This window comes from Uloborus diversus, chromosome 5 (assembly GCF_026930045.1).
Source record: "Uloborus diversus isolate 005 chromosome 5, Udiv.v.3.1, whole genome shotgun sequence".
NCBI classification, from domain to species: domain Eukaryota; kingdom Metazoa; phylum Arthropoda; class Arachnida; order Araneae; family Uloboridae; genus Uloborus; species Uloborus diversus.
In genome coordinates, this window is record NC_072735.1 from 163,482,337 (window position 1) to 163,502,144 (window position 19,808).

The 19,808-nt window shown below is 32.1% G+C and overlaps 1 protein-coding gene across 1 annotated transcript in view; it reads right to left on the reverse strand.

Annotated features, from left to right (window-relative positions):
• Nucleotides 1–6,370: 6,370 nt before the first annotated feature.
• The window catches only part of LOC129222334 (beta-alanine transporter-like), a 40,671-nt gene continuing 27,233 nt past the window's right edge, over nucleotides 6,371–19,808 (reverse strand). The window contains exons 7-10 of the mRNA XM_054856829.1: nucleotides 17,895–18,109; nucleotides 15,875–16,056; nucleotides 11,219–11,394; nucleotides 6,371–6,478 (exon numbers count right to left, since the gene is read on the reverse strand). Coding sequence (XP_054712804.1) covers nucleotides 6,436–6,478; nucleotides 11,219–11,394; nucleotides 15,875–16,056; nucleotides 17,895–18,109 — 616 coding nt within the window. The 3' untranslated portion in view covers nucleotides 6,371–6,435. The remainder of the gene's footprint in view (nucleotides 6,479–11,218; nucleotides 11,395–15,874; nucleotides 16,057–17,894; nucleotides 18,110–19,808) is intronic.

The following is a 19,808-nucleotide window of genomic DNA, read 5'->3' on the forward strand; positions in this document are numbered from 1 at the left end:
CTGTATCCCAAAATGAGTCCGACCCCAACTGTGCAAGCACTGGCATAGTTGTGGACTTAGAAGGAAAGTGACTGACTCCCGACTCCGACATCCCAAAATCAAATCAACAAAACTCCCCTAAAAAAGGATTTTTCAGTGACTAGAATTTCAAGGAAGTCCTTACTGTGAAAGGATCATGATCGCAAAAACGAAACATTTTCATAACACAAGTATAAAAATTATATGTCCGATAGTTTTTAAAACATATTTCATTTTCTTCTTTTTCTAATTTTTATTTCCTAAAAAATGCAGTAAAATGTTCCCAATTTTTCTCTGAACTTCCTTAGTGTTTACTTGTCACATAGAATGTTTATTATCACTTATGAGGAAACCTGCCCCCCCCCCCCCCCCCCAAAAAAAAGCCTCTTTGGAAACATTTTTTTTAAATCTAAGATTTGTCAGGATCCTTTTTTCTTTTCGGGAAAAAAAAGTAAAAACTAATCTTAATTTCTAAGTTTTGAGTCTTGCCAAATTTCGGGTCCTAATCGGGCTTAATTTAATACATCCTTGTATTAGAATTAAGATAATTTAAGATTTATTTAATGGAGTTAAATTATTGCCAAAGTCTATTTTTTCTCTTTCAATGCTGTCTTGTCCTTTCTCAAGAGAATTAAATATGAGGATCAAAAGAGTTTAAAATAAATAAAACTTGATCATTCTGAAACTAATTATGGTTCATTTGAACAAAACAGTCATCAACATACCAAATATAAGATTGAAACTTCAATTTTTGGAACAGCTTAACCTCAAAATAATGCATGTTAATATCACTAAGAATGGTTCTAAGTGGATTTCCCATAGCCAGGCCATAACCAGATAGTAAAATTTTCCATTAAAAACAAAAGAACACTGCTTAAGACAGGAACAAGTAAGAAAAATTAAATCTTCAATTGTCATCAAGGGGAAATGAACTTTACAAAGTTGTCTTTGCAGTCATAATAATGAACCAGTGACTGGAAAGTTCATAAATAAGGAGTCATCAAAAGAAGCTATAAAATATATTTTTTAAACAACTTAGGAATTTTTTTAACAAAATTAACAGAATTTTAAATAGTGAATAAATTATGAATCCTCAGAGGAGAAAACACAGACTAAATCTTTGGCAAGTTTATAAGTAGCGGTGCGAATATTGGAAACAATTAGTCTGAAAGGATTACCATCTTTATGTACCTTGGGTAAAGCATAAAATCTGGCAAAATTTCCATGCACACAACACAATAGATGGAATAGCAGCATTTACATTTAATGGAAAAGAATGAACAGATAAAAATCTAATCACCCTTTTTAGGGAATTTTCTTATTTTGCTGAAAGATCGGGAAATATTTACTTCACTTGGGAGCAGGGTTCATGATATATATCACAATGTATATCCAATATTTATTTGAAAGATGATATTTCAATATTAATTTTTTTTAACTGCGGTATTTTCAATATAAAAAGTGTACATTAATGATAGTAATATTGTTCATTTATTATTAACTAGTGGCACCTGCACGGTTTTGCCTGCAGTAGAAAATTAAAAGGTCTTTTAGTTTGCCTGTATATTTAAATAATGTATGCTGAATTTGTTGCCTATTGGCTTGCCCATGTTACGGTATATTTACGGCCATGTTATGATAACTTGGTAATTTACTCGACCATCTTCTGATAATTTTGCTCAGGAAAATGTTCTTAAAATTGAATCATATAACTGTAAAAGCAGCTAAAAGAAGAAAAATTAGTACAACAGCTAATGCTAAATTAACTCCATTAAAGTTGATAAAAATTTTGAATGAAATGTTAGACATAAATAATGAAAGAAGATTTAATTTTAAGTCTGCATATTGTATTATTGTAATAACAATGTAAGAAAATAAGGAGTGATTTGAGGATTCATTTACTATTTTGAAAACTTTTTGTGCTGATTGAAAATACTGGTTTTATATCAAAATATTGGATATTTTCAAAAATGATATTTTTGAACCCTGCTTGGGAGTTCAGGAGAAGATATCGAAATTTAAAAGTCTTCCGAACGAATCAGAAGAGTTTACAGCTATGACATTGAATAAATCAGAAGTGATGGCTAGGGCATCAATGGATTGTTATAATAGTTAGGTTTATAATTCATAATAACTACGCCCAGTTAATATTAATACGCCATCACCATTGTATGTTAGAATTTTGTTGCTTGAAATATTTATTCTATTTTGTGATGCCTTAATTTTTGCACTACAAAAAAAAAAAAAAAAAAAAAAAAAAAAAAAAAAATATATATATATATATATATATAAATAAATAAATTGATAAAATAAAAAATAAATAATAATAACAATAATTATGCTGCAAGAGTTGAAACTTTTTTTTTTGTTTGTTTTAAATTAATGGATGAAGTTAAAAATATCTGAAAATGTCATCTAAAATATTCATGATTTTGAAACTTTTAAATTTTATATTTATTTATCTCACTGATTATTTTTAAATTAGGTTTGATGACATGTATCATCTGTTTATTTCATTTACTGATGGAGTTACCAATAAAACAAGGGAAGCAGAATTTGAAAAATCCATCAGTTGCTGGTTTGATACCAATGGGACTTTGTTATATGATTTATTTGAACCTGAAGTTTCAAAATTACATTCAAGCTTGTTATCTGATAAGAGAAAAAGTAACTCTGTATCTTCATACTTAATTTGATAAATGTTCATTTACTTAATGTGAATTCCATTTGCTTTAATATTTTCATATGTTATTTAATAAACTTTAAAAGAGCATATCAAATGTATTATGTGAATTCAATTAAATTCATCAATGTTACGACATGATTTTAATATAAAGGTTCTAGCATAATTAATTATTAAAATGCAACACATGACAGATACATAAAACAGGGTTCGTACGCTCCTTACAAACTCTTGCTTTTTAAGAAAAGAAAATAGGGGCATTTAAAACTCATTTTTTTAAATATTCTACATGACCTTAAAGATTATTTTCTATCACCAATCCGATACGAGTGATTACGTTATTCCGAATTTTACTGGAATTTCGCTATTTTTCGTCAATATCAGAAATCTGATTTTTTCATTAGACTATTTTCTTTCCCATCTCCGAAATTTTTTCCCAAGTTTCTGATGATTATGTCATAATTATAATATAACATCTTGTAGACTTGTTAAAGTTCCATTCTAAAAAGTTTTCTGCTTTAATAAATTCTTTTATTTGCCGTTTTTAGACTTTTGATGCTTTCATTTTGATTAAAGCAATCTCTTTGCATTGGATATGAGAACTAACTTTTCTGATTTTTGATGCTCATTATGCTTTTTTGGCGGGAAAATAAATGATTTTTTTAAAAATTCCTATAAAAATAACAAAGTTAAAATTTTCAAGCCAAAATCTGTGTCCTTTATGAGAGTAAAAAAGTTAAAATCTAAATTGCTGGTTAAATTTGATTTTTGCTTCAATTACGTCGATTGTTATAAATAATACGTTTATTGTAGAGCTCTAAAATGCAATTCTAAAATAAATTACTTAAATTCTTTTTTGTGCTGTTCTTTATACTTATAATGCGTTTACTTTGAAAATCGCAATTTCTTTGCATCCGCTTTGGGTATAAGTTTTTTGCCTTTATGATGCTTACTAAGCCTTGTGAAGAGGCAAAGAAGTTAAATTAATTGGAATTTTTATTAAAATCATTAAATTGAAACGTTTTTTAACAAAATTCAGGCTCTTTAAGATTGTTGAATGTCAGAAAGTTGTATATAAGAAAGTATTTGTAGATATTAATTACTTAACATGAATAAACTTAACATATTTTATACAATAGATGAAAGCGCAACTTAATAGCTAAACAGTGGTACCACTATTTCCTAGAATTATAATTTTCATACTTTTTAAAAGAAAAATTCTTAAAATTTATCTGTTTTCTATGTTTAAGCAAAGAGTTACACAAAAGTTTTGAAATAGTCTACAAAAATTTCATCAATTCTGAAAATTAAAATAATTTGTACAATTTTTTCAAAAGGATCCCTAATATTTAAATTGAATTTTCTGTATTTGAATCTCGTATGAGTAACCTTATGTTTCTATGCCAAAATCAAACACAAGCTTTGCTAAAAATTGTGTTTGAAGTTTTGTTCCTTTTGTATCCTGTAAGTATTTCAGTTATTTTGATTGTTGGGAGGTTGTTTTGGCCTCTACTACTTTCAGTCTGCTTATTATAGTTCTTATTTTAGCAATTATTTTATACTTTAAAGTCTTTTTTTTGGGGGGTGGGGGTTCGTAAATTGTTAGAACCTGTTTTGTTTTTGAGAAAATACTAATTTTTTAATTAATATCACTAATTTTTCATTCATTTTTAAAATTAAACATATTTCAATGGTTACCCCCAGCCCCAGTTTTTGAATTAGACTCCAAGATGGCTTAAGTCTAAGAAGCAGTAAATGCATATTTTACTGTAAATTTAGTATGTGCATTCAATGTATTGTATGAAAGCAAAAAAATATTTGAGTTGTACATATTTTTTCTGGAATGCGTTTAAAAAAATGCTTCTTTAAACAAGAAACTAGTCCTTAAAAAGTGCAATGAACTCCTGCAAAACTCTTTACTTTTAATTTTTAAAATTGAGTATGAACCCTGTAAAAGTGAGAATCAGTTATCTAGTTCTTTGTAAATTTTATATTAATTTATTGCTTTTCAATTATGAATTTTCCTCTATAAAGTCAAAAGATACAAGAATTTCAAAAATGTTCAAGTAGAAGAAGGTATTGAAAGGAATAAAAATAACAAAAATTATTAATTTAAAAGATATCCCTCAACTCTATAAAGATAAATTTTTGTAAGCATAAAAGTTTTTTCCCCACTTGAAACATAAAATAAATTTTAACTCTAACAATTACAAAATTAATTAAAATACTGCCAACTTTTGATAGCTCAAGGGACCGGCTAAAACCTTTGAGTTATCAGACGTTTATTTCCCAGCTTTTTCATGAACAACTTTTGTTTTCTTTTTCAGGAATAGTGCGTAATTGGTAAATTAAAACTCATGTATTTCCATCATGGGGGGGGGGGTACTATTTATTTCTGAAAGGTAATAACTTAGTGAGTCCCCCCCCCCATCAAGTTTTCTGTTTTTTATGCACTGATGAAAATTTTCAAGAGTTTCTCTTGTTTTGTGATTTTTATGAAAAGGCTAAATAATCATATGAGGCAAAGGGATGTAAGTGGACATTTTCAAGTTTTGAGTAAAACACATTTTAAGATAAGGTTGTAGGTAGGCTTTCATTGACAAGTTTTTATAAATCATGCTGTATAACAGAACCTTCCATGGCTACTGATACTATCTCTTGCCCCAAGACGGGAGAGGTTCACCTACCATTTGTACTGTTTATCTCCAAATTTTTAATTTTGCCACTTACACCCCTTCGCTTCTCACTTCCTCATATGGCATTCGATTTCAATGCCGTACAATATGTTTGAAGACAGAATTCTATAGATTAAAATCTTTTATAACATAATTAAAAAGGTCTCCATTTAAAGCCATTTTTTGGGATCTCTTCAAATTGTCCTAAATAAATAGTGCAAATTTGGCGACTTTAGTAATCATGCAAAAAATGCTCATTAATAGAAGTTTCCACGTTGTTTCATTCAGTTGACAGATTGTTTTACATTTTAAGTGCATTTCAATATTGTTTTATTTAATTGGCACAGTTGAGACAAATTTTGCATCATATTTTTATAGTTGCATGGTACATTACATTTGGCTATGTCAGACTTTAATTTCACACCAAAATAGAAGCTTCAGCTTCGTTTTATTTCATTGATGTATGTGGAACACTAATTTTTGAATTATTTATTGCCACTAGAGTACATCCAACAAGCTATTTTCGCCAAAAGTTTTAAAGTGATGAAATCGAGAATGCCATTAATAAATAAATAGTATGCAACAAAACGCAACTGCTATTTCAATTTTTAAAAATTTTTAACAAGTCAATTCAGGACACTAAAATAAAATGTGTGCGTTTGACAAAAAAAAAAGAAAAGTTTATGGATTGTCAACTCTTGGCATAATATCACTTGCATTTGGTGTGAATTTGAGTTTTGACGAAAATAGTTGACATAATATACATGTATTCAACAAACATAACATTTGTTGCAGTGCGCTTCTTTTTGCTAGCTTTCATTGCTTTTCAAATTCACAATGTCTCATTTTCACTGTTACATGGTGTGGTGGTAAAAGAAAAAAAGAAGCGACTAAGAATAATAAAATCCATTGAAAAAAATGTAGATTATTTATTTAGTAATAAATTTAAATAGTTTAAAATAAATAATGTATATCAATAAAAAATCTATAAAGTGTGCTTAGCTAAATAAATAAATTAATTAAAAGATCTAAGTAGTTAAAAGCTGTTTGGAGAAGCTTTCATTCTACTGGAGTAGAAACTTCATCATCACTCTTTTCGTTGCTAAAGAAAAAAAGAAACATTTGTCATATTTGAATGTACATTTTAAAAATAATTTTCACATAAATACATAAAAAACTGGAATTAAGGTTCACAAGTTTTCTCCAATAAGGAAAAAAACCTTTGCAATAAAAATATCTTGAGTTAATAAATTATGTAAATAATGCTGATTAAAACTTGAATGCCTGGTAAAAAAATTCAATTCTTCCTGCTATGTATATACTTTCTCTTTTTATCAAAAGTTATATTAAAATCTTGAGCATTACAACTAGAATGGAAATAAAACTTGTTTGGCACAGTAATTTCACAGAAATGAAAGAAATGCTTAGTATGGGTGAGCTTGATACATAAACACATAAAAATGAGCACCTAGAATATTTTGAAGGAGCACCTAAACTTTCAATATACAGGGTGTACCAAAACGACAGCGTAAACTCTGCATAGCTAGATTCATCTTTGGAATCTGACCAAAGAAGCATTTCTGTGCAATCCATAGTTTACGAGAAAAATACGAAAAACAGAGTATGACGTCACTGCCAATGCAAGAAAAAACAAGTTATTGAACATATTAACAGCAGTATATGTACATTACGTATGACAGCAAATACATGTAATGACATTTTAAACATTATTGTCTGGAAATATAGGCAAATACTGTTGTTGATATGTCCAATAAAGTGTTTTTTTCTTTTTTTTTTGCATCGGCAGTGACGTCATACTTTTTTTTTCTCGTAAACAACAAATCGTACAGGAACGCTTCTTTGCAGTTTTTATGTACTCCCAACGAGAATCTAGCTGTGCAGAGTTTATGCAGTCTTTTGGGGACACCCTGTATGTTTTTCATTGATACAAAAAGTGAAGTCTTTTAAAGTGATCTATACCTTTTTTGTTCCACATAGCTTTTTATAAAAATCAAATTCTGGACAGTTTTTTTCAGCAAATACTTATAGCAAGAAAAAATTAAGTTTTCTTTTCTGTTTTACACATGGAAACAGAAATCCAGAGCTTCGACTTTTTACAAGGTCTGGCATACCCATTCTCCAGTGGCCACCAAGAGCACTATTGCAGCAGATGATTTTTGAGTCTTTTATCCTAGGGTAAACTTGCCGGTATAAGAGTGCTGAGTGTTACGCTGTTGTAAAGACCAACTTCAGACATGGAGATTTTGCCTTGCTACATAGTGCTATCATTTGGAGTCATCTGGAGACTGGTGTTCTTTTAGGGAGGCTACAGGCGATTAAGACATTGAAGGATGTCATTTACAGCAATATCACCAGAAATATCTCACTGACCAAATACAGCTTCACATCGCGACTACAAAAAGCCATAACTCATGAAGGTCAGAAAACGTCATATACAGGCTTCAGGTACCGAAACTCGCAAAATCCACCCTCCTAATTTTTGGAAATATTTAAACCTTACTGCATTCCTATAGACAAGACAACTAGTGTTCCTGCTAGGCCGTTTTTGAAGGGCGCAGCGCCCTGCCCTTTTCCATATCAGCAGAATGTGCCCTGCCCTTCTTTTAGATCGCAAAATGCGCCCTGCCCTTTTCAAAAATAAGAAATTGCACCTTTTGTTTTCAAAAAGATGCCTCAACCATCGTTTCGACCTGCCGCGATATTGGGGCAATTTTATTTGCCCAGCGATCGTCTGCAAAAACGCCCATGTCTTATCCTTGTTCCCAGAATTTCACCTTGAAAACGGCCCCATAAACAAAAGGGGAAGCAAATACCTAGGGGAAGAAGGGATGAGATTCTCAGAATTCAAACAGGCTTATCAGTAGGAAACAAAGGCATGTTCTTCCCTTCTACTGAGGGTTGGTTTTTGAAAGGTTGTGGGAAGGAGTGGGGTCTTCTGGGAAGGGAGAGATCATTGTTTCATTTCTTCCTATCCTTGATCTTTTGAGAATCAACAATGAGAGAGGGAATAGGACAATTTCCTAACAATTTCAGCCCTTTGTGTCCGTTTTTCGTCTGCACGTGGAAATTAGGCTTAGCTAATTTTAGCGCATTGCTAGTGATTGTGTAGCAATCTTTTCACATGTTTCTGGAAAGTTAACTTTCTGATTGTTTCCTAAGAAGAACATAGTACAAAGCTTACTGGGCTAAAATGCAAGGGTATTTTTTTAATATCTTGGATTTTTAACCCCATCCCCCCCCCCAAAAAAAAAAACCGTTTGAAATGGAAACCTCGCGTTGAGAGGACGTTCATTCAATTCTTTCCTTTTTGCTAAGTATTTTTATTATCTTTGTATATGTGTGTGTGATTCATATAACAGATTATTTAAAACACTTATTGACATAATAAAAAGCATACTTTTGACTTACTTGTGCTTTTTTCTAACTGAAATAATCTTGCACTGTTTCTTTTTCATTCATTAATATTATACAATTTATTTTTTTAAAAAATCACAAAATTAAAATGCTGAAATATTAAATTTTCACAAAAATTGTCTGAGATAAAAATCTTAGCTTGGCCCAAGCTGCTTATGCATTGCATTTAGGAGCGCATACATCTGCCAACACATTTGTGTTATGAGTTTGAACAACTCAGAGACTAGGAAATAGAGCTCAAATAAAATCTTTTTAGTTTTGCAACTTGCTACCACTGCTTTTTTGAAGCACTGCACACAGTATTTTAAGTTAATTATTCTATTTGAAGTGTACTACATTTAAAAAAGGAGAATTTACACTCATCACAATTTTGATGTCTACTAAAATATTTAATGGCACAATGCACATTACTAGGCAGTTTCTTTGGTAGGAAGGGGAGATACGTAATTAAATACTGTGCTTCTTAAATTAAAATTCAAAGGATTTTGAAATGCCTAGAATTTTTTTTTACTCTTATAAGTAGTTAAAATTGTGGCCTGAAAATTGTTGAAAAACATCCAAAGCCAAGTTTCAGCATTAGCTAAATGTTCCTATGGAGTGTGGAAAATGTGCTTAGGTCAGTTGGCATTTGTGGGGGGGGGGGGGGGTGAACTAACCCTATTTTGAAGACAAGTGCGTTTTCTGGATGAAATTATATTTAATACTAAAGTCAGTGGTGACAGCGATCAAAGGGGGGGGGGGGGGGGTCATGGTGCAGACTAGACTGTTTGAATTTTTGCAAGGTGTTTTGAGTGTTATTTATCCTCTTTTTTTTGGGGGGGGGGGTTGAGCACTCAGTACTATTTGAGTGGTGCATCATTGGTCTTGGATGGAGGACACCGCGTTGAAATAGTGCCTTTTTTAAAAAAGTGCCCTTTTCAAAGGCCAGCACCCTGCCCTTTTTTTTCCTAGAGTGAACACTAAAGACAACAACAACTTGTGAAGGTTAACACCGTTGGAAAATTGACCATCGTAGTGAAAATGAATAGTAAGAATAGGTCATAAGATGGTAAAAATGTTTCTATGCTGCTTTATTTATTACAATTTGAAACTAAGTATACCCAGGGATTGACTAAGCCAAAGTGATGCTCAGGTCCAGGTAAAAATTAGAGCCCTTTCACCAAAAAAGAAAAAACCTGCACATTTTCAAAAAAGGGAAGAAAGAAATTTATGGTGTGGGTTGTGGCACCCAGGTTCATAAACCTGTAGGACAGTGCATCAATCAGGCCCTGAATACTATTATGCCAGTTCCTGTATAATTTTATCATGAGAAAAACTTTCTATTAATGTTAAAATAACCCCTCATAACATCATGCACATTATTTGGAATTTTTTAATTAAAAAAAATGGTAATCTAAATTTCTTGTTTTGTTTTAGTATGTGATCCTAATAAGTTTGATTAAGTTTGTTGTAATTGCAAATATTTTTTTGTACAAAAACAAATTATTTGATTGGTTATGCAGTGGCTGCCGCTTATATGAATTTCATTTGTTCAAGTTTTGATTCCATAAAGTGGATAATTCAATAAAGCTGGATTTTGTTCTGTACTTGACGATTGGATTCATTAAAGCGATTGATTCAATTAACCAGTGTCCAGTGTACAGTGAAATCCTGTTACAAAAAACTCCAAGGGAATGCAAATTTTATTTGTTGTATCGGTAATTTTGTCTTAATCGAATTCAAGCAAGGTTTTTGCGGTTAAACAAACTGAAAATTTAATTTGTTGAAACGGATATTTCGTTGTGTTGGTATTCGTTGTAACGGAATTTCACACTCTCTCAATTTTGAATGTATCAAACTTTTTTGTTGTTTCCCGACAAGTGCACTATACAGAGGGGTTACTGAGTCAGTTTAAAAATCTATGTTTCTTTAGAAAATTAAAACCATTTGATAAATGCAATTCATCTCTGTAGATTAGTAATAATCATCTCAATTTAACAAAGTAAATGTGCTGCCAGTGCTGACCGACAGCCAATAAGTTGTGTTTTGGTTGTACGAAATCTTTTGTTGAATCTCTCATGCGCCTCTTATCATGAAAGTAAAAAAGCTATCACAATTTGGTTAATGATTTATATTTTGCTTGTAGTACTAGAGGAGAATAAGTATTTAACTTTCAGAACTAAATTCTGAAGAATTTTGGATAAGATATTTTTATAAAAAGGTTGTTTACAATAAGCAAACATTTGATCGGAAAAAAAACAATAAAAGCTTATTTAAATACAAATTAATTAAAATAATTTAAAATCTTTTATAACGTGCATTTTCTTTTGTTTGTTTTCTCAATCCTGCCAAAAATTGATAATGACGCTTTCAATGTTCTAAACCAGATAAACCTTTTATTTATTATTGTAAAAGTGGTAACTCTCACCTTTTATTTAAACATGGGCACTCGAAGATATGTTGATTTTTCCCAAACGTTTCTCCATCTTCTATAGTATGAGGCAAATGTTGGTGTAAAGTTTCAGGAAGAATAATAGTTATGATAGCTATCACAAAAAGCAGCACCCCAGATATTAAAAGAGGTAAACCAGGCATCTTAAGGGCCTATGAATCACACAGAACATTATTAACTGAAATCAATACTACATTGCATATTTGAAAGATTATTTTCATAATAATTCAATGAAATGAAAACTTATTTCATCCAGGTAACTGTAAAATTATCAAATAATTTTTCTGAAGAGATATTGCGAGTAAGAATTTCAAAAAGTGTTATTTATATTTTTGACTATATGTAAATAATATTTAATTTCTTAGTACAGTAAAACCTGTAAAGTTGACCACCCTTGTAAGTTGACTACCTGTCTAAGTTGACCACTTTTTTCAAGTACAGAATTAGACCAATATCATATAAATCAACCTCTATAAGTGACCACCGGTTTAAGTTGACAACTCAAGTAGTGCACTGCAAGTGTTCAACTTACACAGGTTTCACTGTAACAGCACAAAATTTTAATTGTTAACTTTGAATATAATTTTAGTTTTTAAGAATTTCTTTGTTCACAGTAATTAGAGTAACACGAAACATATATTTAGTGAAACAAATATGTGCTGTTGTTGCGGGTATATGTCCGTCTCTGAAATATTCAATTTGTTAGTACAGGGTTTTCCAAAAATAACTATTTATTTTCAAGATCAGCATGTTTTATAAAGGAAGGGAATACACAAAAGTGCCCCCCCCCCCCTCCCTCAAAAAAAAAAAAAAAAACCCCAGGAAAATACTAACAGCCCTCCCTAAAGATTTTAATGGCGCAGTCTGCGCAATGACCCGTGTCTCCAACCCAAGGTGGGCACCCCTGGAACACATACATAGAATAAAAAAACATATACCAGACTTTATTAAATTCTTATGTATATATGTAGAAGCACAAGTAGTGTACATCTAAAAATCAGTTAGTAGTGTAGATCTAAAAAGCAGGTTTCAATTGGTCAGTTTTGGGTGACCTTGGCAGGTTTGATATCATTGGAAGGGAGAGGGAAGAAATAAATAATGTTTAAAATAAGGTATTTTGCACTTGCTAAGTAAAAATGTGTGCATTAATCAATATTCAATTAATCTCCACAGAATTTTTGTTGTTGAAAGGGTGAAAGGCCGCGGATAATCAGGAGTTTACTGTTTTAGCTCTAGTTTTCAAGATACAAAGCCAACTGGGGGAGGTGAAATCTCACTACTGCCCTTTTTTTCCACAGCAGATGAAAGCACCCCCCATGTGGCTGACCATCTTTTAAACTTCGACATTTGGCTGGGGTTTTTTGTGACTGATCTTAAACTTATTGTTAATTTAAAGATAGCAATTCAAAATGCTTAATGAATATATTTTAATGTTAAACTTTTCATCCAACTCCGCCAGAGAATCAAGAGGAGTTGGGGTCATCCCCCCCCCATCAAAAATTAATGTACTTTCATGTAAATGAGCGTGGTTTGGGTTGTTTCTTTTTTGATATAATTTACATTGAGTATATAACTTGACGGAAAAATTCAAAATGTCAATCCTCTATTTATCATATACAATAAAACCCCTCTTAATGGACAGCTCAAAGGCGGACGCCCCTCTTATGCGGACGATTTGTAATTCCTCAGTTCCAATGCAAGTAACATTATTAAGCCTCTGCCCTGCGGACACCTCTCTATTGCGGAGAAAAAAATTGTCCCGTTAGTGTCCGCATTAGAGGGATTTTACTGTATAATAAATTTATAAAGTATAAAGAAATACAGTAAAACTTCGGTAAGTGAACTTCAATCAGCCGAAAACTTTGATAAGTTGAATTTAATCTTGATTCCCGTCCAAATGAATGGAGAATTTATATTATTTATTTTCCATAAACCAAATTTTATTTTATGACTGTTGTCAAACTTTCTTTTGATAAAGTAACTCCATAAGTAGAAATTGTTGCTTTCCCAAATGGAATGACCAAAAAGAAAGAAAATGGTGCCATTGCATCAAAAGGCGTATGGGCCAAGTGAATCTCTGACAAACTTACAAAATGAGTTGAACTTTTTATAAAAGAAAAGGAAAATTCCTTTATACACAGATTTTACGATTTTATTGCAGTTGATGACGAAACTTTAGTTGGAGTACCAGTGTTTCGGCTACAGTCATTTTTCGCAAAATGCTATTCAAGTTATGAAAATGAAGCAAGGCATTTTTGCTCAAAAATAAAAATAATAAAAACAATGCACAATTCGAGAGGAAGCAAGCGTGGCGATTTTCTTTTTATATATTTTTTTGGTACAGATGTGATATACCCTCCCCCCCCCATTTGGCGACATCTGATTTTTTGCACAAAATTGAAATATTTTTCTCGCCAATGAGGCGATAATTTTTTAAGCATGGCATCCTTGACCTAACTAACCTGTGTTTGACGACCCGAAGGCAATCTTAGATCTGTTCAAACTTGTTCACTTGTTATCGGTTTCATGCAGGAGAGATTCTTGTTTTTTCGTGCAATATACCTTACAGGAAAGCTTATTTTGTGTTAGTTTAAATTCAGCAGTTGTGTTTTGATGAATAAATATTAGAAAATACCATTTTCTTCAAACTTGAACGTTAATTAAAAGTAAACTCCAACTTGGTGTGTATCTGTTAGGTGTCATTTTCATTTTGTTTCAGAATGAGTGTGAGGCTTTATACCATAAAAAGGTAAGTTTTTTTTTTAAATTCTAGAAAAAAGAACTCTCACTTCCGAAATTCTTTGTGTTTACAAAATCTTGAGGGTTTCTTGTAGTTTTTAACTTTATTTTTACTGTATGTAAGTTAATTATACAAAAATAGTACGGTTATTTTATTCTAAAAGTCGATTCTTATCGATGCCACGAATTATTTAGACATTCTATAAACGTGCCTCCTTTAGGTACCGAATTTCTGAAAATAAGTTGACTCTGGCATTTTATAAAAATATGAAGGTGTTATTTTACGTGAACTATAATAGGTATTTTGAAAGCATGCCTGGATAGCAAATTAATGTATGGTATTTTTATATTGTTTATGTTTGGGTTGTTCTGTTGAGACATTTCTACTTTTCATACATCGAAATTATAGTAACCAAGCGTTTTTTTGGGTGAAATAGTTATTGATTTTGGGGATGTTTTCCGCTTTAAACATCCCAATTTGAATCGCTTTGCTCTTTTTCAGCAGAGTATGAGAGGTTTTTGTTCGATGAAATGCATGTTGGAAAATAGCTTTTGTTTCTATTGGTACATATTTCATTGGTGAGCTGTTATAGTAGTTTTAATAATTTAAGCATTTTAAGTACTTTCTAGTAATTTTTCTTTGTGTACAAAAACTTTCTAGTTTCTGGTATTTTTGAAGCGTATATTCGCGATGTTTTTTGTTGTGGTTTTATTTTGTTTTTATATATATTGTGTTCTGAAGTGCTTTGATCATGTTTTTTTATTTGAATTTTTCCTGTTGGGGCTAAAAAAGCATCGCTAAAAACTATGTATGACATATATCGTCATACATCGTTTTCTTGGCGCCAACAGGAAAAGGTCGCCAAGGGTGGGGTATGTGATATTAGTTCCATTTTTTAAAATCTGACACAACAAGACAGTCTTATTCATTATCTCCCCCCAACAAACATTTTTTGAGGGAGGGAAAATGTAACGTTTTGAAAATCAAACTTGTGTTCTCTTAAAAGGTAAGTACAATTCTAAATTTTTATTTTCAAATTAAAAAAAAAAAAAAGCTACTGCATTTATTTCTGTAAAGATGTCATAGCCGAATTTTAGTTTTCAAGTGGAGATGAAACACGTTGAATCAGTTAGAAAGATGTGTGAATGTATTCATTATCCTCCAACATTTTTGCATTTTGCTAAAACGACAATTTTCGGTTTTTTTGCTAAAGAACTTTTGAACTCGGCTTAAACCCTATAGAGTACTGTTGTAGATATTTGATTGTCCATAAGGAGAAATACCAAAAATGATTTTGGTGGTGAAGAGGAACTGTGGTCAGCGGAATAAAATTACCTATTCAAGATGCAAGAAGAACAGCATATATGTTGTGCATTTTTATCGAATCCCGTCAGAATGTTCCCGACCCCTTCTTTGAGTCATTAAAAGTATCCAAGTACTATTTAATGAAAACACAAATTTCTGCTCAGAAGCAATGATTAATTGCAGATGTTTTAAAAAAAAATATTTTTTTTTTGCAAGTAGAAATTTCTATCTAAATTTTTAGCAAAGAAATGTAATTTGTTTTCCAACCTATAAAACTCTTGAATTTACATAATTAGATTACACATTAATTATGCCATGTTGAAATATAATCTCCTTAACATAGTTTTCTATCCATTTTTGCTAATAATATAAATTTAATGAGTTTCAGTGGTAGTATTTTCTTTTATTCTTAGTTTGTTTTTATTTTCAATAAGCCGAATCATCAATATATCGTTTTTCCTTTGATTTATCGAAGTTTCACTGTATATAACATACTTAAATCAATATGAGTGATTTAGAATAATTTTCTTACTCAGAGTTTTTTTTTCATAATACTATTATAAAGATTTATGTTCAAAACAACTTACGAGATAAACTATGGAAGGACTTAGGTAGAGCCCTAAAGTACCCATCAGTCTTAAGAAGGCCAGACCACGTCCACGAAGCACAGTTGGTAAAAGTTCTGCAGAATACTGCATAATGACATTGTAAACAATGGTTAAAGTTACTCTTTGAATAAGGGCTAAGCCTAGATATGTTTTTGTATAATCTAAACAAAATGGAAAAATGTTCATTAGTATTCTTAAAAATAATACTTTTTTGATAATTATTACCATTTGAAACCACAACGAAAGAATAAAATAGTAAATAAACAAATAATAAGTTTAATGTGTAATTATTTCGATACATACGCTCAACGTACATAAAGAAGATATGAATAAACTTAGTGTTTATAAAAGGCGTTGCTTATGATAGTGCAGTCATTATTTTTCTCTGTAGCTCTTTAGTCATTACCGCATCCATAATCACTAACATCACTTCAGCGACAGGATCTTCCTTCACTAACAAATTACAATAGTCTAGGAATGGCACACAACTTTCGATATGAAAGTTTTTGATTGTGTGTTTATAATGTTGGTATCCTCATTGATTTGCTCCTCCTTGAAAAGCTCTTCTTCCAGTGACCCCTGTGAATTGTGCAATTATTAAATTTGTACAATTCACTGACTACTTCGTACTTCTGAGAAATAGCTCTAGAACCAATTGCAGAAAATGCCTCCTGTGGCCAAGCTCACCTATTTTATCACAAAAATGCAGCTTATTGCACGTTATCTGCAATCTCATGAATTTAAACGCAGAAAGAGGGGAAATTATCTTTTCACAAAGCCGCATCCGCTTAAAACAAAATAAAAACTTCAAATCCTAAATAGTGTATAATCAAATCTGCATAAAATAAACCTGCTTAAAATGAGGGTCTACTTTATGTACAAATTGCCCATAGAATATCTTCACTTTTAGAAAAAGCCACCTGAAGCAAACTTGGTATTTTATATTCTTTATTTAATGAGGTTGACTGATTTGGTAAAAAATAAATAATAATAGGTTTCATTTTACTGATAATCTAAAACATTATTTTTTCTCGTGTTGATCTAGTCACTTAGCACTGAAATAAGCAAGATAATTTTTTGTTCTCTAAAGAATAATTACGACTAAAGTTATAAATTTGTATGTCAGATGATGTTTTGACTACATTATCTTTTATAAATGAAAGACTCAACATTTGAATATTTTTTTATGAAAGTTACTTCCGGTAAACAGCCAATTCCCTTGAAAAAAAATACAGGCAATAAAATGACAACTTGATAACTTTCTCACAATTGAATTCAATGCATGCTTTTAGAAAGGAATTTTCAATTTGGTGAAGTGACCATCAAAAAAAAAAAAAAAAAACATTGTGCAAAATGATATGTTTGTTATTCAATATCATTTTTTACTTCATATCAATTCCTCAATATTTATTCAATAAAGAAAAAAAAAATCACAGAATGATTGTTTTGAAGAAATGGAAAAGTGTTCAAAAGGATAGAAATTGGGCAAAAAGATTCAAAATACATAATTATGTTAGCATGCACCTGTCAAAATATTTGAGCAAAATTTTGTGAAACAATGAAAAATTCACTTAATGACTGAAACATTTAAGGAAAAAAAACTTAAATGACATTACTGGCAAAAGATACATTTTTATTTAAATACTAATCCAGGATACTTAAAAACATGCAGTATAAGATATAAATGAATGGTGTTTATAAATTTTAAATAGCATGCTTTCTTTCTTATAAAGCTGTAAAAGCATGCCAAAGTTTTAAAATGATTAAAATTTGAACATTCATTTTTTTTTTAAGCACAGCCACTGAGAAAAGCAATTAAGCATGAAGTCAAAAACTTAAAAATTATTTTGATATCATGCTTCAACTTACCAATTGAAATAGACACTGCAGTAAAGTAGTCATGTTAGGCAAAGAAAATAAATATCTCAGTATTTTTTTTTCTTAAAAATTTGATTGCAAGTGTAGCAAAGACAACAAGCTTAAAAAGATAATTTCTCACCTTGAGGGATGATCATAATAATAACTCCTGCAATGCCAGCAGCTAAAGATGACAATATTATAGGCCAACGTCTGCCCAACCAGTCTATTCCAAATAGTATAACTAAAAGGGACGGGACCTCAACTAATGCACTGTATGTAAAAGAATCATAAACATTGGTACCCAAGTTTGAAGCATTTTGGGTATTTGTATGGTAGCAGCAATAAACAACAAACCTAGAAAGCAAAGTATATTGTCATTTTTAATTTATTTAGTAGAAATTATTAATATTTAAATGAACAAAAGACAGGACAGTTATAATTAAAGTGCTGATTATTAAACACTCTAATTTAAAAACTAATGGTCAGAATTAGGGCTGCAGACAATGCAGAGTCGGACTGATTTTGGGGTCAAGAAGTCGGAGTCGGGAATTGAACGTTTAAAATTTCACGACTCGGAGTCTGTCATTTCCCTTAAGTCTTCAACTCTGCCAGTGCTTACATTTGGAATTGGAGTAAAGGAGTCACATGTTTAAACTTTCAATGCTCAGAGTCGTACATTATCCCTCAAAGTCCGTAACTCTGCCAGTGCTTGCATGGAGTCGGAGTCAAACTGGTTTTGGGTAAAGGAATCAGAGTCGGTCATTCTTCCTCCGACTCCACAGCCTTGATCAGAATAACATGATATTTCACCAGAGAAGCGATGGGAATTTGTTAAGCAAAGAAAAAGAAACAGTTCCAAATTTTTTCGATTAATGGGAGGAGGTGGGTGGGGGGCACTGTCGGGTTCACGTTTCTGTAGCGGAAGTATGCAATTACTAAGACCTGACATGTTCACCACATTTACACTGGTGTGTAAAAATTAAGGACGAGACGGTTTTTTCAAAATAACTTTGTACAAAAGCTTTCCAAATCAACACACTTAATACCGTAAGATCCCCAATACGTAAGGACATGTGTAATGTAAGCAACACTTACTACAAGAGAAATCAGAGGGATAAAAAGAAACTTTATTGAAAAAGTAGCATGGAGTGCAATGCGACTGAAGGCCGAAACATCCCTGTGATGGGTGTCCAGCAAGAAACATCCTGTCTTTAGTAGGGGATATGATCTCCCCGACTGCTAGGCAGGTTTCACAGCGTCTGCCCATGCTGAGAATGATGGTGTCAATGAGTTGTTGAGGTATTGCTGCCCATTCGTCTTGCAGTGCCAATCGAAGCTCCCGAATCATTACTGTTGGTAAGGTACGAGCTGCCAAGCGTCTCCCTAGAAAATCCCATACATGCTCGATGGGATTGAGATCCGGAGATCGAGCCGGCCGTTCCATGCGTTCAATATCCTCACTCTCTAAGACCTGTTCGGCAGCTACTGTGCGATGACATGGTGCATTGTCATCCATGAAAAGGAACTGCGGACCCATAGTGCCTCTAAAAAGACGCACATATGGAAGAAGAATCTCGTTACAATAACGGGTCCCGTTGACTGAACCTGCGTCGAAGATGTGAAGGTCTGTACGACTACCAAGCATGATGCCTCCCCAAACGAGAACACAGCGACCTCCATACCTGTCCCTTTCAATGATGTTTGAGGGATGATTGCGGCTTCCCCGCTCTCTCCAGATGAGTATGCGATGAGAATCGCTACTCAGACTGAATCTGCTCTCATCTGTAAAGAGTACTTGTCCCCATTCATTCTCTCTCCAATTCCGGTGTTTCCGGCACCACAGAGAATGCCTTCTCCGATGGGCAGGTGTTAGAGGTACACACCATATAGGGTGTCGTGCAAACACCTCAGGTAAAAGCATCCAGATGTCGTCTCACAGATTGATTATTCGCCATTTCTCGCTGAGGCAGCAACTCGGTGTGATTTTAACTGCTATACGGCGTGCAATCTCTTTGCCAGAAATACTGATCTTACACCGACAACACGCTTCATA